Below are 27,977 nucleotides of genomic sequence, written 5' to 3' on the forward strand. Positions count from 1 at the left end.
TGGCTTTGCATAATGCTAAACTTTATTGCTCTTTAAAACATTTGAACATTTTTACTTTTTTTACTTTTCACTTACATTTCTTTTCTAAACTGGGAAAAATAACATAGGCTGCATAACATAAGTTTGCGACCTGATTTTGTCAGAAATACAAGGAAGTAGTTCAGAAACCATGAAGAAAAACGAGCACATGAAACATGTTATACTCATTATTGATTTCCTTTGACCATCTAGCTTACTGAACCATTTCAGTTACAGATTTTCTTTCTTCAAAATTACAGAATTATTGATCATCTAATATATAATGTTTAGAGTATTGTTCTCTTGCAAGATACTTTGCCAGGTTTAGAAACATACAGAAATTTAGGTTGGTGATCCTCGGATTGCACTCCTGTCAGGAACTTATTTATAATTTGCGCTCTCATGGATACTTCCCACTTTACTTGAGATCCTGATGATGTTGGGTATGATTATAAGCCTAACGCAAGAAAGTCCTTGATCTGTTAGAGGATTGGAAGGGTTGGGGCTCAGGTTTGGGGCATGTTCAGATTTGGGAACAAATAAATTCCAAATTTCAAGCTACAGTCCTCCATCATGGCTCTTCATGGTAACAGACATGACTGCAATTAGCACTGTATAAACAAGTTGTTCATTGTTAGGCAATATGATACCATCTCAACACCAGCAAAGTGGGAAGATTTCCTATGTGAAGCCATAGGAAATCTCCTCTCACATTATCGTGCCTCCCTGTGATTAAAACCCAGTAATCTCGTAGAACACTTCACCAGGCAACTTTTCCCCTTTAAGATTAAGCATTTTTGGTATAAAGCATACAATTCAGCTTCAAGCACAAACTCATACTTTACATGAAGTTACATATAGTTAGTAAATATTACAGAGAGAAACATGCTTTATAAAAAGTCAAAAATACCAAGTCCTAACATCTTTTTTTTTAATGTAAGCAGTTTGCTTAACTAGAACAAAACCATTACAAATGATTTTGCAGTTCTGAATTTTTCAGGTGCCCCTTATGCAAGGTTCAAGAACACCTGGTTAGCAATTCCTACAACCTGCAGACTGACACATGGTGCCAATGCAGCCAATTGCAATTGCCATTCAGTGATGATTGCAGAATTGACTTCATGAATGACTATTAAATCATTGAATACAGATAAATAGATCAGGAGCATCAAAGAGAATTATTCTGGCTGCCGTTATTGTAAATTTAATTCAGTTGCCAAGAATATTAGATGGGCAGATCAATTTACAATTAAAATCCAAAGGCCTAAATTTTATTTTTGGTGGCTTAGTTGAAGTTGTGTTCAACACAGTGAGTGACGTCAGGAATGGTCTAGTGCCATTGTCAATCACTTTGACGAGATTCAAGCTCAGCTTCAATGTGAGCTAGGCAGCTTCTTTCCCCCTCATTTCTTGTGACAAACACCCTTCCACAAGTTAAGGTTACCAATTAAGAAAGAACCTGCATTATTAAAGCACAGTTCACATGCCCAGGTCCATATTCTGCATTGTGAGGACTTAGCTACGTGAAAGTTTCACTTGGATTAAAAAACTGCTTCTTGACGTGTAACAAATTTAATGCCTGAGACTATTTCAAGCAGTAACATGAAGTCATTTTTCCATGACTGAAATGGGCCATCTGCATTCATCACTGAAACAAATCTTTTTTGAGAGATTTCGGACAACATGATCAAAGCAACAATTCAGTAAAGATACAATATGTATCAACATATTCAGCTTGCGGGCCGAGTGGTGCAATTGTTTCAGACTGACAACTTAAAGTTGTAACTTTATACAAGACCATAAAGCAAATCTTTTTGAACTTTGATTCAGAGAAACGGGAAACACTACTGTGCTTCCAAAAAATGTATAAAACCAAGCACAAAAATAAAGGTGCTTAATCAGTTCTGAGGACAGCACCACACAGGAGTCAGCAACAGTGACATGAAATGTATGGAATTCAGTATGTACAGTACAGTATATATGCATTACAGTATGTGTTGCACAGTATGTACAGATTAAAGTATGCATCATACAATATATACCGATTACAGTATATACAAGGCAGACCAATTCCACTATGTATGGATTAAAGTATGTACAGCGCAAGATAATAACAGTATGTACAGTATGTACAGATTACAGTACAAATCATTAAAGCTAAATCTATAAAATATCTCAGGTGCTTAGATAAAAACTTTTTTATCTTCTACATTTTTAAAATGATTAATTGATAAAATGATAAAATACAGGGTTTGTTTTGGAAATACAAAGTCACTTTCATCATATCCTATACAGTAAAATGAGATTTAACTGTACAGTCTAAAACAGTGTATTGACTAGAAATTGGGCTGAAAGTATTTTCACTGAACTATTCCCTAGAGATACTTCAATAAAACTAATTGTATTACAGCTGGATTTTAGGAATTCATCTATAAATGTTATATACATTAATGCAACTAGAGTTTGTACATTACAATCCATTTGGTTCATACTAATTACCACATTAATACTTAGCAATTTGTTTGGACACATTGGATTATTCTTAATGTGGCAACACCTTAAACATTAGGGCTTCGTGATTTATAAGACAGTATTGTGGCAGCTAACTGCTGGGGGTCTAAAAGTTGTGGGTATTGTTTCATAACAGTATCCACGAGGTGGGGTTGGAAGATGGCACACAGCTTCATGCGGACAGTCTCCCGCTCCTCTCCGCAATGGTCATGTGATGGCCACTGGCTACTTTTCCAGTAGGGATCCAGGAGCTGTGGGTCACAGCTTTTCACTGCCCATACATGTGGGTCCAGAAGGCTGTTTGACCTGCTGTTAGGTGAGGCATGGTGTGGGTCAGACCAGCAGCTCCTTGGCCTTTGGGAGCCTGGTGAATTGAAGTCACTTGGCAGACTGAACTGTGGCTGAATTGACATTCTATCCATAGCCATGCAGCACTGAGCACTACTGGGTGGGTTTTGAGAGGGGTAACCACAAGGACCTAGTGATGGCATTGACTCATGGGAATGGTAGCTGTATTGATGATGGTCTAAGCTGTGGGTCGATAAATAATATTGTCCATTGTTTATAGAATATGGTTCACTGTGACTTTGAGATCTGGAAGGCCACATATCAGAAGATTCTTTCTCAAATGAGACAAAGCCTTCATCATAACTCTTATGTGAGGTTGAACAAATTGAATTGGTAGTGGCATTGTCAAAGGCTGCACAATTAAACCACTCAGCATTTGTGTTTGGCGATGACCTTTTGGTCAGTACAATTCCTTTTAACATTGTACTGCTCTCAGGTGGATTTGCATTCTGCATTGGGTACTGCCTGTCTTGGTTGAGTCTCTGCAATGAGCCATTCTCACCCTGATTGAAGGTGGGTAATCCAATATTGGAATATGGTGGCCTCTTTTGCACACTGGCCTTTTTCTCTTCTTTGTGCAGGCTTGCAGAGTTGAGGTTCTTAGTTGGAGAAGACCTGGCAGTAGCACGGAGCTCATCTGCTACTGAACGCTGGGGCTGGTTAATTCGCTCCGGGTGATAGAATTTGCATTTGATTCCATAGGTACATTTTTTACCTGTAACAAAGAAATTGAAGATAAAAAATACAATCTTTTCTTTAAATTCTTTGAGAAGCAATTTACTTCACATGTAGAACTCAAAGTAAACCCTAAGATCTGGAATTCCCTCCTTAAATCTCAATCTCTTCACCTCTCTCTTCTCTTTTAAAATACTGTTTAAAGCTTATCTCTTTGACCAAGCTTTTGACCACCTGTCTGAATATCACCTTATGTGGCTTGACGGCAAATCTTGTTTGATAATGGACCTTTAAAGTGCCTTGGGGTGTGTTACTATATTAAAGGTGCTATATAGATGCAAGTTGATGTTGTTATTGAGACACTCAAGCCACACTATTGATCCTGCAGTAAAATATCATAATACATTTATTTCTTACCTTTTGTTCCTTGCTTCCATGACAATGGTGATTCATGGCCAGGGTAAAACTTTACTGGCACCAACTGCTCACTGGTCCCAAGCCCATGTACCCTGTCCAGCCAAGAAAGGCCAAATCCTACCTCATTCTCAACCATGATGCACATTATAAAATTCCCAGCAGGCATCATTGGACAGGAGCAATCAGGATGAACCCTAGCTAACATTCTCCCCTTCTTAACTTGAGGATACCCGGGTCAATTGTTACCAAGTTTAAGAGATTGAACCTGTGATTTTCCTGATGCGCATGGCTCAATGGACTATTGCATTATGCTATTGGGTGAACTTTCCTGGACTTTAAATAGGATTCTTAAAATGCATGTTTTAAACAAATTCAGTGGGTTCAATTTATAAGTAAAGGCAATCAATGAAGCACAAAGGATAGCCAAATGATGTTGAAGAACCACCATGTTGTGCTAAAGAATTGTATGATGCATGGATTGGTGCCACTGTATCCCCACACTGCCAAGCCTTGATTCCAGCTCTGCTGTACAAGGAAAGCACAACAGTCATAGGGAGTAATCAATGCTACAGGCATCCTATGGGCACTAACATATTTCAACCTATCAGCCAGCTAGCATCAGGGTAGGTTGACAATGATTTGAGGTGAAACACATGAAAAAGTGAGAAAAACAATTATTTTCTCGAGATTAACATTTGATCCACAGTGTGCAGTGCTAACTTCAGTGCAGCTTAAAAGCATGTAAGCATAGGGGATATATTTCTTTCATTTATAATAGTGCAGGGTTTTTTGCAGTGAACAAATCTCTTACAAGGTATCCCAGCAAGATCCACCCATATTGCCCTATCATTAGCACTCAGCCAGACACATTGTTTTCTCATCATTATTAGCACTGCTGGATTCTTTGCTTTCCAGCTCAGGCAAGGCTACAATGTAACTTTAACAAAAACAGAATTACCTGGAAAAACTCAGCAGGTCTGGCAGCATCGGCGGAGAAGAAAAGAGTTGACGTTTCGAGTCCTCATGATCCTTCAACAGAACTGGGAGAATCCAAGGAGAGGGTGAAATATCAGTTTATATTTCACCCCTTTCCTTGGATTCATCCAGTTCTGTTGAAGGGTCATGAGGACTCGAAACGTCAACTCTTATCTTCTCCGCCGATGCTGCCAGACCTGCTGAGATTTCCAGGTAATTCTGTTTTTGTTTTGGATTTCCAGCATCCGCAGTTTTTTGTTTTTATCACAATGTAACTTTCTCTCTCTCTTTCTCTCTCTCCCTGCTTCCTTCCAGGACTTTCCAACTCTGCCTTAGCCCCTCTCTATTTCTCTGTGCTCCACCAAGATTCTGCAATATACATTTGCCCAATATGTCACGCACACTCCCTTCCATTGGAAAACACTCCAGTTACCTGAATCCAGAGAGCTTAGGCACAGGTTGGCAGAGTTAAGTGCCTACAAAGTCCTCTTGAAATTTAACCAGCTCACACAATGCAGCATCCGGGTACGGAGGGAGCATGGTACAGCTAGGCCCACACTACTTGTAAAACTATTGGCTTGAAACTCTATCTAGAGCTGAGTGTTAACTATCCATATCCCCATTGACAGGTCTGCCACTCCATGTTTAATTAGAGCAGAGGCTGGCTGATCAAATGATTGTCAATGCCCTGTGGTTCAGATGTTCATTACTGAGCCTACAGAGAGTTGAATTTGTCCTTAAGTTCTGCAGCATCATCTTGGAGTGACTGCAATCCGAAATCGATCTTACCCCTCTACTAGAGAGATAAATTTGAGAGTGAAATTGGTCTAGAAGGGTCTAAAACACTGCATACTGTCAAACAAAGTGCTCACCATAGGGGCAGTGTTGTCGTTTATGTTCTGGTATTACAGGCTTTATCCGTAGGAAATTATCCAAACTAGGCCCATGACGCCCAAGGGGATCATCGGGAGGCATGAACCTACACAACAGCAGAAAGTCATCATTAGAAAGGGACAACAGCAAGGCAACTGATTAATGATCATCATTAAGTAATCAAAATATTTTGCAACAGAAAAGTTTCACAGGACAAGGTCAGATTGAGATAACCAAACATGGCTAAGATCGTTGAACCCACCGTACTTTTCATGCAAACATAGTTATGTCCAATTTCAAGGATGAAGCTGCATCATCAAGGGGCAATTGAGAGGCACCATGACCCAGGAACAATGTCACCTTGGCATGTGGCTCTGAATCCAGTCCCAACTGGTAAAAGAAAGTTCTCTCTCTGCTCCAAGTATCCTAAATGAGATTAACTTTTGCCATTTAGTTCCAGTTCTCAAATAAGTTTGAATCTTTGAGGTAAAACTGCCCACAATTTGGTCCAGATTGGGAATTTCACTCACAAAGGCAACAGAAATGATTATTATGGGATATCAAAATTGACGCACTGGTGCTGGAATGGTTGTCCTTCTGGGTATTTAGTAGAACAAGCAATGAACCTGAGACTGCTTCATACCGATCTCAGGCGATAAAGCTGCAGTTATGCTCCATCCTGTTGTGGCATGTCACTGTGCTGAACTCAAACATTCACCAAATAAAAATGATTGTTTGAATTTGCTATGTGAGACTCACTCCAGAAAATTTGTGCCATTTTCAATGATTACCTTGCTCTCTCTTCACGGTTGACATAATCTGGGCAATTTTAAAACTTGCATTGCAGTCTTACTCTTTGAACATTTTCCAAACTGCTTACTGATAAAACACAAATACTGGTTTCTTTTCCCAAATTTTACAATATGGATGAATACTTCACTATTGCTCAGTGGTCTTTAAATTCAGTCCTGTTTACTGGGTTTTTCATTACCTGTTTAATTTTAATGAAGAAAAGAAGCAATTGATTGGGCAAGCTGTGTGCTTACTGGCCTTTTTGGTTTGTTTACAGCTTTTTCTGTTCCAGCAGTTCAGTTTGTTAGTGTTTAAGGTCAGTGCACAGTCCAGGACATGCAAATGAAGATAGAGAGCCAACTTCAGTCAACTGGTCACAGTGCTGGCTGGGTGTCAAATTTTTTTGGTTCAAAATACCAGTAGTAAATTGAGCCGAGTGCAAACAGGATTTGCAGGGCTCACTTGGTAACTTGTCCGTGCTGGACAGGGAACTGGTGATTGCGGGTCTGCTCCCTTCACTTTACATCCATGCCCAGTGTTCCTTTCAGCTGACCCCTGCCACCTTTTTCGTGCCTGGCAGGAACAGTTAAATCAACCTAAGGTTTTCTTTTGCTGTCATTACCAGTTAATGACGGGAAGCATTCCTCCCCTTTGAGTTTACGCCTCATGTAGTCTAGGGGTTTGTGTCTGGGTCTATGGAGGTTGGGATTCGTTCTGAATTCTCACTGGCACCTCGGAGTGACCTCAACCTCAACCCCGAACATAGTACCCACTTATCTGAAGTAAAAATCACTCATTTTGGTTTTAAAGTGCAGCTCATTTTAATGTAATTCTCATCTTGAAACTGGACGCCAATCTGTTGGGTTTACCATTATGCTTAATCTTGTGGATTTTAAATCTCATTCCTGTGCTTGCATTTTGGTAACTGTCCTATAGTTCATGTAGCTGCATGTGCATTGAATCTTGTTTATAATAATCTCTATCCTGACTGAATTCTGTGTTATATGCAAATATTTTACCTTGTGTGTATTAAGCTGGGATATCGTGGTGTGGTGCCTTGGGTCCTCAATTAGTAATACAGAGAATGAGAGCTTAAATCTTACCATGTCAGTTTGAGAATTTGAATTCTATCTAAAGAAATATAAAAAGCAACATTGGTGCAGCTTAGATTGTTGTAAAAACCTAACTGGTTCAGTAATTCCCTTTGAGGAAGGCAACCTTCTGTCCTGACCAGTGTGCCCTCAATGTTACAGCAATCCCATTTCAAAGCTTGATTAACTGCACTCAAAAATCTGCTACAAAGACAGAAGGCCAATTCTCTGGGCAGCTGAGAATGGGCAATAAATGCTGGTCTTGTTAGTGATGTCCACTTCCTGGACAGTGAGTTGGAATAAAACAAAATTAAGATCAACTTAAATTTACCATATTTAAGAGAGAAACAAAATTAATAACCCAGGTATTGAGTCGGAACACCATCGTGGTTCAAATGATTAGGAAATAAGGCGCGGTAAATCTAGAACTTGTGGTTAAGTAATGTCAAGTTTATGTTATAAAAGTTGGAGTTAATCATAAATAGGAGGTGTCTGCCTGAATTAATTGCAAGAAGCAGGTTGAGCTGAAGATTGACTTACTTGTCATTCACGAATGAATACATCAGCAGACGTTCCTCGATGAACTTTTTCCACTCGGACTTTTCATTCTGCAGGTCCCGATAGGTATCATTTGAAACAATGATGCCGTCAGTCTCATATGCCAGCTTGACAATGAAACGATCATCATAGCAGACGATCCTCTTCCCACCGACCCGCCGCGATGGCGTGAAGACAAGTATCTTTTTCTTTTCAAGCTCTCGAAGGATGTGCTGGTCTAAAAGAAAAATAGTGATGATCAGTAATTAAAGTGATAGGAAAATGAGATGCTTTTTCAGAGTAAGGGGGAGCCAGCTGTATGATACTTTTATCAACAGAATTATGATTTACGGTGGAGAAATTACTTTAACAATGCATGACTCAATTCTCTAATTGAATGCTTATTTCCAAAGAGTTCTGTTATTAGCATTTGCCCATTCAGAAAGCAGCTGCCAGTTAGATTTAGGATTCCATCATTTCCATATCTATAATATTAGAAAAACTATCAGATAATTGTGCAATTAATGATTCCCTTTTGAAAGGAGTACCTGTTCTTTCATGCAAACAGCACATATGTGAGGGACTGATAGGATCTATGAAGCTCTGCTGTGCCAAATACAATGAATATTGTGTGCTAAATTAATGCTACATACATTATGGCCACAGCCTATTGATAAATTTTATTTTGAGTTTCACTAGTTGTCTAGATGTCGAACGCTTTGAGGCTTGTAATTGGAAGAAAATGGTGTCTTACTGAGCTGTTCAAGGGTATGTTAGTCACTCTCAAAGAGAAGAGAATTTGAAGCTGTGTAAAAGTTTGCCGTAAAGATCACTCTGATTTAGAGGGAAGGCACTGTTCAATGCCCACCTAGATCAGAATGTCAGTCTCTGGTTTGTACTGAGATAACTGATCTCAACCAAAGCTGCAGTTGAAGTTGAACTGTCATCTGAAAATGCAAACTAAAAACAGAAATTAGCCAGCAGATCCAGAAAGAATGAAAGTGGGTTAGTTTGGAGACTAACCGAGGCAATAAGCAGAGTGGGGAAGGGGATTGGTCGTGAGAGGAGGACATCTGATGGCTGACAGGAATCCACAAAGGGAAATAGTACAAGGAAACAAACCATTGGTTTGGCTACCAAGTATCAGAGATTACTGACTGTGGAATGCACGAATGTGATTTGTCGGAAATGTATTTTGGAAAGGGAGCCTCAAGCAGGCATTGAGCCTCCTGTTCACATATGTAAAGGGCCCAACAACCTTTTTCAAACATGGGTCCTGGCTGTTTACCAATATGACAGGCAGCGCACTTCTGGTGTGGAATACACGAGCACAAGCCACCCACTATATCGCAAGAAAGAAAGTTCTTGAATTTTATATAGTGGCTTTTCCAACTTCAGATCATGCAAGAGCACATTTTGGTCAATGAAATATTTATTGAACTGTTGTAATGTCGGAAATGCGGCAGCCAATTTGCACACAGCAAATTCCCACAAAGGGCAATGAGGTAAATGACGAGATCATCTGTGACACGAGCATGGTTGCAATAATTGCCTAGGCTTCTGCACATTACATGCTATAGAATCACAAAGCATCCAGGAAATAATTAGGCTTTGTCAATTCAGTATCACATCACCAAGAATGGTGTATTGCAGTTTGCAAGTGTTTTTCATTTAACATTTAAAGAAATGTGCATTTCATGCCATCAGCTAACTCAATGTTGATATTGATAAGCTGCAATAAATTTTCCTCAACTACATCTCCCAACAGCTGAAGCTGTAAGGTGCTCTTGTGTAACAGATCATTGACTCAGGACACAACAAGAACGGAGAAGCTGGGGTGTTTAAAAGTTATTATCTTATTTTTCTGTGCTCACAATGGTCCTTAACAATAACTTTAATTGCCTTTATAGATTTCAACACTGTGGTTCAGTGTAATGAGAAAGCAAGCAAGTGTCAAACCACCACAAGCTGATTAATCGGAACACATGTATACCTGTGATTGGCACATCAGGCCTTGGCTGTTCCTTCCTCCAAGATGGGACAAAGACAGTGATATCTGTGTGACTTCTCTCCAGGAACCAGTTCACAGCCAGCAGAATCCCATGGCAGGAAAATACCTCTTTATTCCCGTGACTGCATGGAACATAAGACCAAATACATTCATAGTTACACTGTGTTCACCTCCTGCTTCATCTTAAGTTCTGACAGCATTTACAATTGCTGAGCTCATAAAATCATTCCACAACAAATTTTACATTTACCTCGCATTAAAATTTGAGTTTAGTGACTATAGAATGCAAGCGACAGACTTAGCATGCGCATCAGGCAGGCTGCTAACTGATGTTACACTTTCACCCAGTCTTTTTTCACCTCTTCAGCTAATGAAATCTTGATTTTCTTTCTCTTTTGCTCAATTGCCTCAGTTGGATGCCTGGTTTGAGATTCGGAAACTTACCTTGCAGGAAATGACAGACGAGAATTTGAATCTATCCAGCCCATGGCTCTGCATGCCAATGTGCCAGCTGCTGACTCACACAGCCAGAGGTATGCAGCCACATGCAAATTCCAGCAACCTCAGCAGTAAGGGGCACTGAAGAGTTCAGTAATAGCACAATTGGGGGCATATTTGGCTGCTTAATACAAACAGCTCTCAGACTTGCACTGCAGGCATTGCGTGAGTTGGCATGCTCCAAATTTCAAAAGAAAATTGGGTCATGATAATCCCTGTTATATAACTAACGGTATGTGTTTATATTATTGCAAAGGATGTGGGTACCTAATGTATAGGATGGCATTTAACTTTCTAAGCCTTAATGTACAATACAGAGCAAAAGAAAACATAAGAATATCTTAAGATTTTCCACTTTGCTATTTGGAGACAATGGCCGGGATTTTCCGTGCCCGCTGGCATCAGGCGTGCTCGGTGGCATGAGCGGACATGAAGGCCAAAAATCGGTTTCACGACTTTGTGAAGCTAGTTTGCGATCGTCAGCTCAGCACTTCAGTGGTGGTGGGCCGTGTTTCCGGCCATCAGATGTCAGAAACCTCACTGTAACACATCTGCATATAATGATAAGGTCAGCCCACTGGAAATATCCTGCCCCCACCCCGCTGGATCGTCCGCCCACATCAGCAGCAAAACACACCAATGTGTTTCACAACAGCATATATAAAGGCATACACCTGGTGGACTACACTTCGCTCGGGACTTCGAGGTTTGTTTGCCTACCTTGCTTCAGGCAGCATTCGCAGTCATCAGTGCCAGGCTTCACACACAGCACCACATCATTTTTAGTGAGGCTTACGGGTAGGTCTCTACCTACTAGGGTGGCTTTTCAATGCTGCAGGGCAAGGCCTTGCTTGGGGAATGGGGAGAAGTGGCCTCAGGCAAGGGAAGAGGCTGCAAGACAAGGGCTGTACTGGGGACGGAGAGTGTCCCAGGGTACGTATGGGGGCACTTGTTGATCGTTGCAGGTAGCCTCAAAATATTGAGGCCTGAGGACGCAGTCTCCAGAGAAGATGAGGCCAGATAGACATGTGAGGCTATGTCTGTGAGAATGGGTGATGATGCCCCTTGAGCTGACAGTGAGTGAGATGCCAGTGACTGTGTGATGGCCTTGTCAGCATGTGAGTTTAGAATGACGAGATAGTTGCCATACTCGGGCTGTACATATGAGATCATTCATCCTTGATTCGCATTGGATGGCCGACCTCTTCTGTGCAGCATTGGCACTGATCACCACTGCCATCACCCACCGAGCCAGAGTGACAATGTTGCTGCCCCTCCTGCGGCCAGAGCAGGGGTAGAGGACATCACAGCGGGCCTCCACGGTGTCTAAAAGGAGCGTGGGGATTACAATCTTCTTGCCTTTTACAGCCATGTCTTCTTTGCTGCAATCCTGGGCTGGAAGAATTGAGTGCAGCTGTAATTTAAATGTAGTGCCTGGCATAATGAAGTCGTGAGGTGTTGGCGTGACAGGGAAATCGGAACCCGCCCTCCAGCAAAACGGTATGTATCTCGGGAATGCATAATTAATGCAATGGGTTTGGGACAATATGCCGCGAAAAGCTGCCATTGTGGCTGGTGGGTAAAATATTGTTTCTCCTGCCTGCTATCGTACTTAGTGCAAATCTGGGATGATTCCACCCAATGTTACAATTTGGATCCTGAATTCCAATCACATAATTCACTACATAGGATTATATGGGATCTACAGCACAGAAACAGGCCATTTGGCCTAACCAGTCCAAGTTGGTCTCTATGCTTCATTCAAGTCTCCTCCCATGTTTCCTCATCTAAATCTACGATCATAACTCTCTGTTCCTTTCTCTCTCATATACTTGTCTAATTTCCCCTTCGATCCATCTGTTACTGTTTGCTTCAACCATTCCCCGTGGTAGCTAGTTTCACATTCTTACCACAGTTTAGGCAGAGTTCTTTTCTAAATTCCCTAATAGAATTATTATATGTCAATATTTCTAATTTACTACTTTTCTGAGACAACTAGCACCTTGACATACTTGACTGCTGGAATTGGACATAAGCCTACCTAACACCAATCGTTAGGTCGCGTGAAAGAAACCTATAATTAGATGACAAGAAAGGCATCATTCAAATGGCCAGAGATTCCTATGTGTGTATGCACGTTTGTATGTGCTTATATATATAGTATTTGAATGTGTACATTTTTATATATATGAGTACATGTGTGTGTCTCACTATTTCAATGAGATTTACACATATGCCTGCAAAGTTATGCATTGGCCAAGCTACAGTTTCTTATCTGACTTAATCTGAATAAGGCACCTGAGCTCAACCTGTGATTGTATGACAGCTGAGTTAAATAGCCATCAAGATAATGTTGCAATCACTACAGTACGGTCACTTACTGTAACTGGGAAGGAATGAGGCAAATTTCGCTCAACTCTGACTCAGTTCAGAAGGAGGGAAATTTCTCATAATCCAGCCTTGAAAAAACACGGGTAAAACTTGACCCTCATGCGCAAGTTTTCTCCAACGTGCATGGGTCTGGAATATACCATGTTCTAAAATAAACTGGCCGGTCACAACTCGGTCAGTTCATTGGGAGAAATTTCCAGTATAAGACAATTATAAGACATAATCCTTAAAATGTAAACTGTCCATGCACAAAAAGGTGGTGTTCAGAGGAGTTTGTAGCCCAAATAATACAAAGAAAATTTTGAAGAAACATTGCTAATACACCCACAGGTCCTATCATAATATTAATAATAACTAACCTTTCCCTTATGTCAAACAGTGAATAATTTTATTGTTTAAGTAAATAATAAAAAGATCACTGTAAATTTTTTGTATGAGGCTCCAATAAAAAATGATAGCTGCAGCTCAATTTTAAAAAGTGATTCCTGTTGGTTTCAGAAGGTGACTGAAAACAACTTAATTTGCTTAATATTCTAAGTCACTCACAGGTCTTGTCACCTATTTTTACATTCAATTTTATCTATGATTTTTTAGTCTAGTGAGGGATAGGATGAATGTGATCTCCTCCTGGAATATTTTCAATGACTGAATTTAAAATGAACCTCTTGTATCTTAGAAACTATTGTTTCTTTCATAGTGCATGCAAATATCAAAAAAAAATACTTAACAAGCAACAACTTGTAATGTATGGCAGAGAACACTTTTTTGTATAATTCAAGGTCAAGAATATTTTTTTTTAAAAGACTTGCATTCATAGAGACTTTCCTGATCTCAAACATCTCAAAGCACTCTACAGCCAATTAAATACTTTTTATCTGTTGTAATATAAAAAATGTAGTAATCAATTTGCGCATAGCAAGGTCCCATAAACAGCAATTTCAATTTGATGATAACCAGATAATCTACTTTTATGTGTCATTTGAGGGATATTTCTCACCCAGGGCAATAAGGAGAACTCCCATGCTGTTCTTCAAAATAGCACCATAATATCTTTTACGTTTACCTGAGAGGCCAGACAGTGACTCAGTTTAACGTCTCAGCCTTAAGATGGCAATCCGATAGTGCAGCACTCTCTCAGTAAAACGCTGGAGTGACAGGTTAGATTTTGTGCTCAAGTCTCTGGAGTGGGATTTCAACCCATGACCTTCTGACTCAGACACAACCAACTGAGCCATGGCTGAAACAACGTGACGTGCTGCATCACAAAACAATTTCCTGTGAGGTTGTATGTCACCCACGCCAGGAAGTAGAAATGATCTCCATCAATGATACTTGTTTACAAAGCGTAACAATTTCCTAACCCCCAACTATTATAATTACTGTGCAGCGTCTGAAGTTTGCTCAGGCGACCCGTTTAAGCACAGCCTCGAATACCGTCACCTAAACAGGGAGTGCATTAGTAGTTTCCTTCGGTTTCCTCAGGAGGAATAATCATCACAACATTTAGGTCGTGTAATTATACTAAGAATGTCACAGACAGAATGGAGTTAAAGCACAGCTGCCAGTATATTCAGCTTGTGCCATAGGGCATAGCTGGGTAAGGTTCATTTGGCACCAACAGGTCAGCAATAAGGAAACAGCCTCTAGAAGTTTAAATTGGTTTCCAAATTTATACCAGTTACAATATTACCAAGATCAATGATAAGGACAAAAGTTTCCTTATTGAAGCAAAGGCCCTCACAATGAATTAGCAATTCTTGCTGATTCTACCTGCAGACACTGGGGAGAGATCCTCTCAAGACACTGTCTAAAAAGATAAATATTGATTTTAAATGCCTCCTGGTCCAATGAGAATGGGGCACAGGGGTTAAAATTGAGGCTCTGTCCCATCACCCATGTCCCTGCTACATTCCTACTTGCGGTAATTTGAACAGATGCATTCGACTTTGTCGCAAAAGGGTGGAGGCCGGGTCAAATATACAAAAGCTGACACCCTATGACCAAAAGAGGATTTAGAGACAATTTTAATGTGCAGTCATACCCAGAGGCAGAGCTGTCAGTGAAATCTAGGTCAAAACAGGAACAGGAACAAGTCCAGAATAGGGCAAGAAAGATTGTTTATATAAAACGTCTTTGGTTTCCTTGTGAGCCAGGAGGAATAGGGAGCTTCTCTGGGTCCCAAGATTTCCCCCCTGCATCAGGTATTCTCCCCAACCTCAACCTCCCCCAAGTTCACCTAATATGGTCATTTAAAGTTGCTTGCGCAACCCTATTCCTTACTGCCAAGCACTTTTCCCTTGGGTCCCTGGCTGGTTGCTTTCAAATCCCACTCCCACCTACTGGAATTAGGCAGCGGATTCACTTGGCAGACGGTAATGAGATTGGGTTATGAACATGGCACACGTCTCACTGGCGTGTCCATGTGAGCTTGACACATTCCCAGCCATCCCAACACCGAGCTCACACCCTGAGTTAATGGTTCGAGAGAATATTCAGAACCAGAACTATTACAGGAAAAATGCAGCCTTTCAGTTTAGTACTGTTTGTTACGATTGTTCATCTTTATCCAAGAGATGCCTTTGGTTCGTTCCTCCTCATTCCAACCTTAATGGAATGAATTGTGCTTTCTACATTGCTCGTTATCTTGTAATAGTTTTGTAAATCATGATTATTTAAAAAACATACTGCCTTCATGATTCACTATATTGCAAATCTGTTCCTTACTTTGCAGGATGTGAGAACAGCCAGTTCAGCTGCATGTTCATTTTAATTGTGAACAGCAGCATGATTGTTTTAGTTTGACTTAACCCATTGCTTCATTTACTTGCTGATGTGAAACTTTTCTTCATTAAGGTGCTTTTTGAGCAGAGTTTTGTATGGGTTGTTCTCACATACAAGCTAAATGTTCACCAACTTTGTTTAAAATATTTTATGTAAGAAAATAATTAAACTTAAGGACACACACCGATTGACAGTTTTACATTTTCTATACTAAAATGTTAAGTTGAAATTTTAGACATTGTTCCATAAAAGAAAATCCTGTGAAGGACTAGATACAAAAGGTGACATTAGTTCGAGAGATTTGAAACACTGGAACTGGGCCTAGTGCAGGGCTACTCTCAGTGTTTGGCTTCACTGTCCTCTAATTTTGCTAAAGTTAATTTCTGTGCTGTGGTAGTTCTGTTGCCATCATTAGTATGGATGAAAATAAAGGACCTAGTGAATTTGGTTTAGTTTTGAGTTTCCACACATTGCCCTCATAGTGAAACTTAAATAAATTCGAGGATTACATTCAATGTCGAAATTGGAAACCTCAGAACATGGTCCAGCTTCAAAGTCTTGTGTTGTTTCAGGGTGGTGTGTCTCACAGAACAGAAACTTCCCTGGTTCGCAGGTGATCTAGATCAAGCTTGTTCAGGTTTGTTCTCATCCTTATGGAAAAACCCATTTGAAACATGCTTAAAGCAGCTGCTTTGACAATGGGTTCTTTGATGAGGTGGTTGACAGCCCTGCCACAGCTTTGAGATGGTAATCATAAGGATTCTTCGACAGCACCTTCCAAATTCACAACCTCTACCACCTAGAACCGGAGGGAGAAATGACAGCAGAAGCTTTGCTTGAGGAGCTGGAAGAGAGTCACAGAAAATGCTGTGCTAAGGGTCATATGGACTCGAAACGTTAACTCTGTTTCTCTCTCCACAGTTGCTGCTAGGCCTGCTGAGTTTTTCCAGCATTTTCTGTTTTTGTTTCAGATTTCTGGCATTTGATTTTATCAGGAGCAAATCACTCCTACACCTCTCACCCACAAGCAAGACTATCAAAAGCATTCAGCTGCCTCCCTTTAGCTTCCTGATTTCCCGAGCCGTGGGAAGCCTGGCCAGTCAGAATCAAATTTAAATGGCGGCCAAAATATCGGGAACAGAGCCTCATTTCAATATTATAATGATAGATCCGCATCAAAGCAAAGTTACTCGAACCAGCCCCTTCAAACCCGGATGGTTATAATGGAAACAGGCATGTTTGTGGCAGGGTTGAGATCAGGTTTTGCATACTTGACAATTTAATCTCTCCATTGACCCTCTCCCGCCAGTTGTGAATGGGTTAAAATTGCATTGCCTCATGAGGCGAAAAGCACTTTGATTTATTGTAGGTAACACTCCCTGGAACCCTTCCAATTACACAACCATTATCTTATGCATCATCTGGTAACAGAAGCAGTGTGTTCTCCTCTGCAGGCCGTGCCAGAGCTGAAAATTCCCCTCAGAAGGAAGTGCAGGCCTATTTGCATATGATTTATAAAAGGTTAATACATAAAGATATGTGTGTGGCTGATGAGTCAGCAGTGGGTCAAAGGTACATAATACATACAGGAAACCGACAAGATTCCCGGAATTTCAAATGGTTCCTGGAATTCTCTCATTAGTTTTAAAGCTTGCATAAAGTTTAAAGACTGAACTACTTTACAATTATTGAAATTCCCTGTGCCCTTCCCAGCCCATTTGGAACTGAGGGAACCATGACTTCCAAAACAGCGAAAGCCGAGAACCAGACGTAGACCATTGATCACATACATGGAATTCTGTCCGTGGAGTGGGGGCGGGGGGCGGTTTGGTGGGTGGGTTGCCAGGGGTGGGGTGGGGGGGGCGCGGGGGAGGCTTTGACAGACCATAGAAAATCTCTAGTTTCATGGCTGAATGAGGTCACTCAAACATAAACCACTGAGCCTCACCAACATGCTGCCAGTTGACTCTCCACATTAGTCAGGTCAGGAGTGGGTGAGGTGCACCTACTGGCTTGTGGAAACTTGCCGGGCCCACAGCTGGCTGCTGGTCACTTAGGTAAATATGGGCACAGTGACTTAGGTGAAGGAGGTGTCGGGGAGGTGGGGGGACAGGTGGTGTGGAACGGTCCTGCATCACGTTATGATGAAGGGAATGCCTCAGTTTCCCATGTGGGGCCCCACGGAGCATTCCTGCTCTCTTTCTTAGGTTAGAGTTAAAATCACTTATCACATGTCACTGGCATATCTAAAGAAGGGCCCTGTTGGTTTGCAGATTAAAACTGAAAGTAGTGTGATCTAAGTCTCCCCTTTTCAAAAAATCCTCCATTGTTTTCCCATTCATAAGCTCTTGCTGAATTGAAATTGAAACCCTTACAGTAGATCTAAAAATACCGGGACAATACACCTGGCACTTCCTCTTACAGCAGTAATGTGGTGAGGGTTAACAACATGGTCCTGAAAGCTCTGAACACAAATTGGCTACAAGCATAATAAGAGCATCATACCTCATTGCAACATTGCTGCCGTCTATAACAATTGCTCGCAAGTTGATTTCCTGCTCCTGTACCTCTTCAGTCACCGGCCCACCAGTCGGGGTTTTGACTGAAGGACCACCACGAGATAATAGGGTAGGCGCTGGCATCTCCTCTGGCACAGTCTCCTTTTCCACAGTGCCTTGTGCCTTCACTAGCTCTCCGAGCACGGTGTTGGTATCAGCATTGCTCTCCACCTTTTGGAAAACCATATGGATCTGTTCTGTTGAGTAGCCCAACTTACGGAAGAAGTCCACTTTCATCTGCACTTCAGAGGAGTCGAGGGAACTTGGTGGGGAGTCCTCACGACCCTGCCTGGTCCCACACTCTGCCTCCAATTTATTGCCCGTTCTGCATTCTTTTGAGCTGTTACTTTTCCAATCATTATTTGACTGGACTTCATTGGAAGTCAGTTTCTGCTTGGTAAGACTAGTCCTTGTTGTGTGGGAGGAATCAACCAGGATATTTTTGCCCCAGGCAGGGAGGTCCAAGGAGGGTTTGTGGCTGTATCGTGCAGGTTCTGCCAAGCTCATGTTTCCCTGTGGATAAATCCCACGTCCTTTTAAATCTAGTTCCTAGAAAGATGCATAGAGATGTACATTTGTATTACTAATAATGCAAAACTGAGGTTATCAAAGCAGTTACAAATTCTGACCAGAGTGGAGGAGTTTATCTATGCTCAATTGCAGACAGGGTTAGGGCTATTGGCTACATAAAGTGCACCTTTCCATTTACTTAAGTCTTACACACAGTCCACGTAGCCAAAACATTGTTGTAAAAAATAACTCAAAATTCCTCAAATATTTGCCAATTGAGGTTAAACTTTTGGCTGCCCTGTAAATGTGAAACTGAGTTTCTATTAAAGAACTATTCAAGAATTGTTAGTATACAGAAGAAACGAACTTAAATTGGCAAAGAATTTCCCAACATTTGCCTCACACCACACCTCAGAAGCATGCAAAAAGGGAATTCTCACTGGTGTGTGTCTTTGCTGTTCAGTCCAACTGGTGTTTGGAAAAAGGATTAAGTCATTGATAATACAAAACCAAAATACAGTAGATGCTGGAAATCGAAAAAACTGAAAATGTTGGAAATACTCAGCAGGTCTGGCAGCACCTGTGCAGAAAGAAATAAAGTTAAAGAGCCAGATCTTCCAGTAACAGCAGTGCCAGTTCTGTTAATGCATCGGAACCCTGAGGAAATTCTGACACACGGACAGACACCGCAATTGCCCAGGGAATCTAAGTTTCCGATGGCTGATTTGCACTGTCCCGCTTAGAACTGGAGAACAGAATTGGAGTTCTGATGAAAGGTCACCAGCCTGTTTCTCTCTTCACAGATGCTGCCAGGCCCACTGAGTGTTTTCAGTGTTTTCTGTTTTTATTTTAAGTAGCATCTTCTGTTTTACTTAATTGAAGCTATCTTAAATATCTCAAGTAGAAGTTTAGATCAATTAGCTAGGTGACCCATTTATATTGCTGTACAACTGTTTTGTCTACATTGCAAGATAGCTTCCATGACAACTGGATTAATTTATGTGCATGTAGTTGCAGCTCTTTTCTTCACCAGTAGTCTCCTTAATGGCTAACTAAGGATGCTACAGATAAATGCTGCTACCCTAGGGGTAGTCGAAAGACTTCAGCCTCTACGTGCAATTTTTCCAGCTTTGCTGACATCAATGTAATGAGAATGGACTAGTTTGGTGGTATATATCATATTTGCTGACAGCATCTCCACTACATTTACATAACAGTTTGCACTGATAACATCAAACTTTTAATAGTCATTTGGTAGTACAGAACTTGAGTATTGCTGAAAAAAGAGACATGTAAAAGCTGTTCATCTTGCACTCATCAGGCCACTTGCCAACCAATCAGCACTTTCTTTCCATACAGTATAAATTGTTACTTTCCCCTTATATTGGCATTCTTGCAAAGTGTCCTGATGAGTGCAAGATGAAAAATTTTGATATGTCTGTTTTTCATCAAACTTTTAGTATCAAGCTTTTAATATAAATAATACACAGACATATATATTATATAAATATATGTGTGTCTATATATACATATACACATATATATATATTTATATATATATATATACATACATATGTGTGTGTATTATAACAGATTATGTGGTGATATAGAGGTGGAACCTTGCTATGCACAAATTGGCTACTGTATTTCCGGGGGGGGGGTTGTGCGGAAGTGGGCATGAGTGGCCGGTCTCGCAATCGGCACCCCCAGTCAGGGGTGCGCCACCATTTTATGTGGGCGGGCCAATTAAGGCCCGCCTAGCATGACGTCCGCCTGGAAGCGCTGTGCATTCCCTGTGCGGGTGCAGGGGGGGTGGGGGATTCCCTGAGCAGGTCTGTGCGCTCTTTCACGCATGCACGTGGAAGAGCGCACAGATCTCCCTGAGGGAAACTGCTGCATCAGAGAGATCGGTTGAACTTTAAAAAGTTTATTAAAGTTAATAAAAAATTTTCTTGACATGTCCCCTCATGTGTCACATGAGCTAGGACATGTCCATTACTTTTATTTAAAAATTTTCCAAACATTTTAAATCCCTCATGAAACCTCTTCCTGCCCATGGATGAGGTTTCATGCATTTTTGGAAGGCCGCCTGGGCTCTTCACCTGCCCGCCAACCTTAAGGTCGGGCGGGCAGGTCCATTACTCATTTTAATCACTTTTTTAATGGCTTTAAAAGGCCATTGACAGGCGCAGCTGACTTGGCTGTGTGCCCACTGAACTGAAAATCTAAATGACGTGCGGTGATGTCAGTATGCACGCCCGACGTCACCTCGCATCATTTTACGTGTTGGCAAGTGGGCCCTGCCCCTGCATGCCGGCCGGGAAATGCTGCCCCTGCATTACAACAGAGGACACTTCAAAGGGCTTCATCGTCTGTAAAACTCTTTAGGGTGTCCTGTGATTCTGGAAGGCGTGGTATAAATGCAAGTTCTTTTGATCCACTATATTGTGTATAGTAAACTAATGAAAAATAACTGGATACTAAAGCAGCTCTGTTTGTAACGCTTAATGACATTTTCCATCATATGTGATGTACCCTAAATCTTGACTAAATGCAGACTCTATTGCAAAGGTTCTACAGATGCAAACGCTTAAGGCAGTTGAAAAATTTATGAAATAATTTACTATACGTTTCTAAATCACATTTTATAGCCAGGGATAGAGAGACTTAACACATGGATCAACAAGTTATAATTCAAATTTGCATAATTCCAAAATATTAATCATAATTACAGTCATCTAACTACTATCATTTGCTTATTTTGACAATGGTCAGTTTAACTTTCGACCATTTTTTAAATAAAAAATGTGCCTCTCACAATCCATTTATCTTATCCCAAATCATGGTATAATGTAACACAATGGAAATGAGACCTCCTTACCATACATGCATAGCCTAAATGGATCTGCATATCTTGTTACAAAGCTAACATGTTTGTGATTGTAACTGATTCATGACATTTCAGTTTGAGTGATTTAGACTTTGTACCTTCTCTCTATATTGATCTGCTGTACGATCGCTCTGTGCTGTTATCTTTCCCATTGTTCCAAGCCATAAAACATGTTTACAAAAGCAATCTTTGCCCAGTGCTGCACTGTTATGATAAATGCCACCATGACATGTTGAAACGTCTCAAAGTTCTTCAACTAATTATATTTTCCAGAGCAATGGCTGTTGCGCAGGCAAGTACAGCAGCCTGCCCAGCAACAGAGAATTGAAAGAGTAGTTAAACTGTATATTTGATGATACGTTGGTTAATATAAAATATTTTTCTGGGCCAGGAGACAAACTCCCTGATTTTTATTTAACACCAAAGTGGTTCAACAGATCACCCAGAGCCAAAGGACAGCACCTCTGATGATATGGTGACACCTCGTGCATTCTAGAAACCTTGGCTCAAGCCCATAATCCTCTGACCCCAAGCCACGAATACTGCAAACAAAATATATAAAGCTCTACCTGCATGCTAGCGCTAAATTCTCAGGTTATTACTTTAACTGAATTTGGAGTCCTATCTTCTGGGACAATAATCTTGCAATGCTGAAAGCTAATCCGCTGTCATCGTGCGCTACCATGCTGTGCCGTAGGGGAATGCATAGGCTTACTGGATGGTTAACTACCTCAGTTTAACTCTATGTCCTTATGGTGATATGCAGACTGGAAGTTAGGTGCTTTCCCAGAAAGAGGAAAACTCAGAGCCATTCAAGGGAGAGCGCAAATCCACCTTCCAGTTCCTGACTCATCTCATGAAACCTCCACTTTTTGCAATGGCAGATTGCCCAGCACACAGACTTATCCACAGCCTTTATAAAGAGAGTGATACAGCCTTACAGGGCGACCGAGTTCTCCTGTCAATTTTCTCACTCTAAAATGGGGGACTCTACAATTTTAAAGTCCTTCAATGCATAAACATGAATTGGTAAATCATTGGTTGGGCCAGAGGTCAGTGTCCATCAACGCTGGGTTCAGTAGAGCTGTGATTAAGCGCTTGCGTTTAAGAGCAATTTCCTTTAAAGTGCTTAACCGATAACTTACTGTTTACTTATCCAGAGATTGTACTCATAGGAACGCAACAAAGAGAAATAATCCATTGCAATTTATTTCCGGATCTGATTGGTCCACAACTAATATTATCAGGTTCCGTTCACCTGTACCAAGACTGCTCACTATTTTAGGATTATCCCAGAATGCAAAAATAATCCTTGGTTTCTTTTCTCCACCACCAACAGTTTCCTTGCAATTATTTCCTCTGTCTCCTCCACATTCACCTCCAACCACATGTGTCTGAGCTCATAACAGCCACTTAGATTGAGACCACCCATTCAACTATCTCTGCTGCTTCCTTCCCTTCTCTTTGCTATTTATGCTACGTTTCTCCTAAGTTTCTACCTTTCCCTAATCCTGAACAGGCATCCATCTCTCTTTCCTACATCCCCTCCTGCCATTTCCAAAACTCCACTGCCTGGTTCCCATCAACATCAAGTCCTCCTCATCCAAACAGTAGCATAAATAGTAGAATATGTAAAGTTGACACTAAGCCAAAGGAGATGTTATTAAGAAAGGTTTCTAAAAGCTTAGTCAAACAGGTAGGCTGGAAGGAGCATGTTAAAGAAAGAGAGATGGGTAGGGAAACAGAAAGGTTTATGGAGGGAGTTCCAGGACCTAGGCCCTGGTCAGCTTACTCCAGTTTATGCCACTCCGATGTGTGAGCAAAGTGCCACAGATGCCACCCGCGTTTCAGCATCTTAACTCTAAAATGGTGGAGGAAGAGTAGTGAAAAAGAATCAAGAGTAATGCTGGCAATTCTGAGCAAAGGTGAGAACAAGAGGTCAGAATGAAACTGTTGGAGATTCTGAAGGAACAAGCGCAAAATGAATAAAGAGGGGTAGAGCACAGGGATATGAAGGAACAAAAAAAAATCAAACAAAGTGAAAAGAAGGTGATTTAAAAAGACTAAGATGGAGGCATGGATGCTCTATGGAGAAAGATCAAGGAATCTGAGGGGTAGAGAGTCAATTACAAACTGAACTGGTGAATCTGAAAGCAATAACTGATTGTGAAAGGGCTGAAGTTAAATTGTAACTCAAAATCTAAATTGAAAGAAGAGATAAAACAATGACTTGATTGTTAAGATAACTCCCATGGAAAATTAGCTCTGTGATTATAGATTTTCAATTGGTTTGCAACCTACGTTCTTGGATGACTGATGTTCTGCATCACTGCAGCAGTTAGTCAGGTTAGCGATCTAGGCCCAACTTCAGCTGTTTCATCAATGACCTTCCTTCCATCATAAGGTCAGAAATGGAGATGTTTGCTAATAGTTGCCAAATGTTCAGCACCATTTGCGACTCCTCAAATACTGAAGCAGTCCATGTCCATATGCAACAATTCAGGCTTGGGCTGGTAAGTGGCAACATGGCACCACACAAGTACCAGGCAATAACCATCTCCAACAGGAGAGAGTCTAAGCATCTCCCCTTGACATTCAATGACATTACCATCACTGAATTTCCCATCATCAACATGCTGGATCGCATTTGACCCAAAACATAACTGCTCCAGCCAAATAAATACTGTGGCTACAAGGGTAGGTCAAAGGCTAGGAATTATGTGGCAAGTAACTCACTTCCTGACCCCCCCACCAAAGTCTGTCCAAAGGCACAAGTTAAGAGGCTGATGGAATATTCCCACTTGCCTGGATGAGTGGAGCTCTAACAATGTTCAAGAAGCTTGCCATCATCCAGGACAAAGCAGTCTGCTTGATTGGCACCCCATCCACCATCTTAAACATTCACTCCCTCCATCAACAGCTCATAGTGGCAGCAGTTTATACTATACAAGATACACTGCAGCACCTTACCAAGGTTCCTTCAACAGCACATTCCTAACATTATTGCCTAGAAGAATAAGGATAGCAGAGCTCATGAGGACATCGCCAGTTTTTCATTCCCCTCCAAGGCGCACACCATACTTATATGGAAATATATTACCTTTCCTTCACTGTCGCTGGATCAAAATCCTGGGATTCTCTCCCTAACAGCATTATGGGTGTACCTACACTTCAGAAAGGCAGTTCAACATTCACCTTCTCAAGGGCAATTAGGGATGGGTAACAAATGCTGGCCTTGCCAGCGATGTCCATTTGCCATGAATGAATCAAAAAAGAGTTGGTTTCGTATCAGCATGCGGTAACTCCCTGGCTCCCTCCTAGATCCAAGACTGAATATTTGTCAACAATATCTATTAGTTGTTTGAATTATGCCCTCCATTAAATTTATATGATTTTCTTTAACCTACTACAAAAACAAAGAAAATAGTACAGCTCTTACTGTAGACCTTTAACAAAACCTCACTGTCACTAACCGACCCTGAACAAGAATTCAATTTCCCTTTTTCATTGAAAAGAAACTAGTGTTTATAATAGAAGAACCTGAGTTAACTGCTTCTGAGTTTAGTTGAATCTATTCTTTCCGTAAATTTTATACATTCCGGGAAATATAGCACAAAATTCTCTCATATGAACAGCAATTACATTTATATAGCACCATTAATGTAGTAAAATGTCCCAGCGCTTGCACATAAAATAAAATCGCCCTGATGAATGTTTAACTCTTAATATCGAAAATGATTCCTATACATCCTAATTATACGTTTAGCAATGTTACTGGACATGGAATGCTAATGTAGTCTCACATTACACTGAGAATGAAAGGGGTCCACACCTATCCTGTTCTCATTTTCTTTCCTCCAATCAAGCAATGTAACAAAATGAGGTGTTGTGGCAGGGTTTGGGGGCAGTGGTAGTGCTAGGAGTTTCTTGATCAGATAGTGATGTGAAACGAGGTTATTTTCTAAAATGATTTCTATGTTTAATCAGAAAACACATGAGCCAAAACATAATGTGAAAATTGACCTTTTTGATTCAAGACTGGGTAACAACTTATTCGAGTCTCCACATTACATGCTTTCATTGAACGATTCTTTCAGGAGGTACCATTTAGAGCTCTGTTATGGATATAGAATACAGAAACACTTTAGAAACAGTTTGTAATTACATAGAATTCTACAGCACAGTAGCAGGCCATTCAGCCAAAAATGTCTATGGCTGGGACTTTGCGGCCCCGTTGCGGGTGGGACCTGCCGCGGGCGAGGCAGCCCCCCCCAACCAGAAGTCCACTGACTTGCAGCAGGATCAGAAGATCCTGGCAGTGAGCGGGTGCGGAAGATCCATATATTAGCACATATGCTCCTCAGCTTACTTCATCTTTGCTATTAGTACGTCCTTCTTTCCTTCCTGTCTCATGTGTACTTACCCAGTTTCCCCTTAAATGTATCGTTCACCTCAACACGATATCAAGTTCGATATTCTAACCACTCTCTGAGTAACCCTCACAAACACATCAGATCTGACAGGAAACAGTTAATACAAGAAAGCAAGCGAGCACTTATTGACCTTGTTGGCGCTTAAGCAGCAGATAAAAATAACTCATGAAGGCACAGCAGACAAACAGTAATTCTCAAAGTTATAGTGTGGGGCAGGTTGGGATCGGGGGTGGGGGGGTTGGGGGGAGGTTGGTGATGGTGGGAGGGGTAGTTTCCTTGATTCTGTCATCTCCATGCTCATGATGCACTTTCAAGATTAGTTTTTCCAGTCTCAATCAACACTCATTTCTCTTTCATTTTTTAAGGTTACACAGACTAGTTTTGCAAGACAGTATCACTTCTGATGCTTCCTTCTTGTAATGTGCACCCACCCTGTAGGCACAAGACACGGCATGAGTCTCAATGTATATTATCATGGTAATTACCGAGAGATCACTGTGAGCAATGCTACAGTCTTATACAGACAAAGAAGGAACTGCAAAGAGTCAACTTTTCTTCCTTTCAGCCTAAATGTCATCATCAAACATTTTTTTAAAGTCAGTGTCTTATTTGACGCTCTACTTCACACATTCCTGATGATGCCTTAGCTGTGAAAATGTAATCACCAAAGCAAAAACACCTATCACTTGATAGACTGGCTTCCATTCCTTTTCTTGTACCGAAGTTAAGATCTGATGCTTATGATCTCTGATCCTGAACTTTACAGTGATTTCTTCACTGTCAAAGCGTGATCTTTTAAATGCAAGTAGCTGCCAGCAGCCGTTGATCAACAGTACTTTAATCTTTCGCAGTACTGCCCAGTTCAGAACAGGGTTCTTTTTGAAGAGTTGAGTTTAGTTTCTAAGTCTCACAGATGAGTAAACCTTGGCAGGCTGAATCTTACTACAGACTTCCACCTACTTTGCACAGACTAGTAAAAGCACCCCTCGTAGCAGTGAGTTGCTGGGTGAAACAAGCCCTTAAAGTACTTTTACTCTGTTATCTAGCCTTTGTGAGAAAACACAGGTATAGTGTAATACTTACCAGACTCTGTTTGCACAGCTCTCCATTTACTAATTCCGGAAGGTGCATTCCAATCACACCTAAGTCTGTGTGTTCTACTGATTACAACCCTGGAGTCATAGGTTATATCTCTTTGCCTGTGACGTCATAAAATTGTTTTGTTGCCAGGAAACAACTTAAATGTATGCAGATGAGGAACATTCTCCCCCAACTTGTACTTCCTGATTCTCGTCATGCAGAGCAAATAACTGAAAGGAATTAGGAAATCTGCCTGGGCCAATTCAAATCTGCTTAAATTTTCATACTTAAATAGTTGACTTAACTTCCTTATGAAGCAAAAGCAATATACTGTGGAAATCTGAAATAAAAACAGCACGTGCTGGAAACACTCAGCCGGTCATCTGCGGATGGAGAAATAAAGTTAAGGCTTCAAGTTGAATATGGCCAGTTCTGGAGAAGGCACATATTCTAACCAAAATGTTTTTTTTTGAAAAATATACTTACTTCATAAAATATCTGAAAGACCATGACAAAACATTTCTAAATCGCCATCAGAAAAAGTGCAATCATTTTTAACTTTTACACATGGGTCACGAGGTGCTTCAA

At 40.9% G+C, this 27,977-nt stretch overlaps 1 protein-coding gene across 2 annotated transcripts; it reads right to left on the bottom strand.

The window, feature by feature from the left end:
* LOC121291804 (ribonuclease ZC3H12A) lies at positions 1–27,471 on the bottom strand. 2 transcript variants are annotated; one of them, XM_041213375.1, is made up of 7 exons: positions 27,393–27,471; positions 25,900–25,991; positions 18,424–19,025; positions 10,231–10,370; positions 8,241–8,475; positions 5,817–5,923; positions 1–3,592 (listed from the first exon to the last, which is right to left on the bottom strand). In XM_041213375.1, the coding sequence occupies exons 3-7, from the start codon at positions 18,981–18,983 to the stop codon at positions 2,577–2,579; spliced, it is 2,058 nt and encodes a 685-aa protein (XP_041069309.1). In that variant the 5' UTR covers positions 18,984–19,025; positions 25,900–25,991; positions 27,393–27,471; the 3' UTR covers positions 1–2,576. The 2 variants fall into 2 exon arrangements, with proteins under 2 accessions (XP_041069309.1, XP_041069308.1); XM_041213374.1 differs by lacking the exon at positions 25,900–25,991 and having other exon boundaries at positions 27,393–27,465.
* Between the last annotated feature and the right edge of the window lie 506 nt (positions 27,472–27,977).

Source organism: Carcharodon carcharias, chromosome 19 (assembly GCF_017639515.1).
Source record: "Carcharodon carcharias isolate sCarCar2 chromosome 19, sCarCar2.pri, whole genome shotgun sequence".
NCBI classification, from domain to species: domain Eukaryota; kingdom Metazoa; phylum Chordata; class Chondrichthyes; order Lamniformes; family Lamnidae; genus Carcharodon; species Carcharodon carcharias.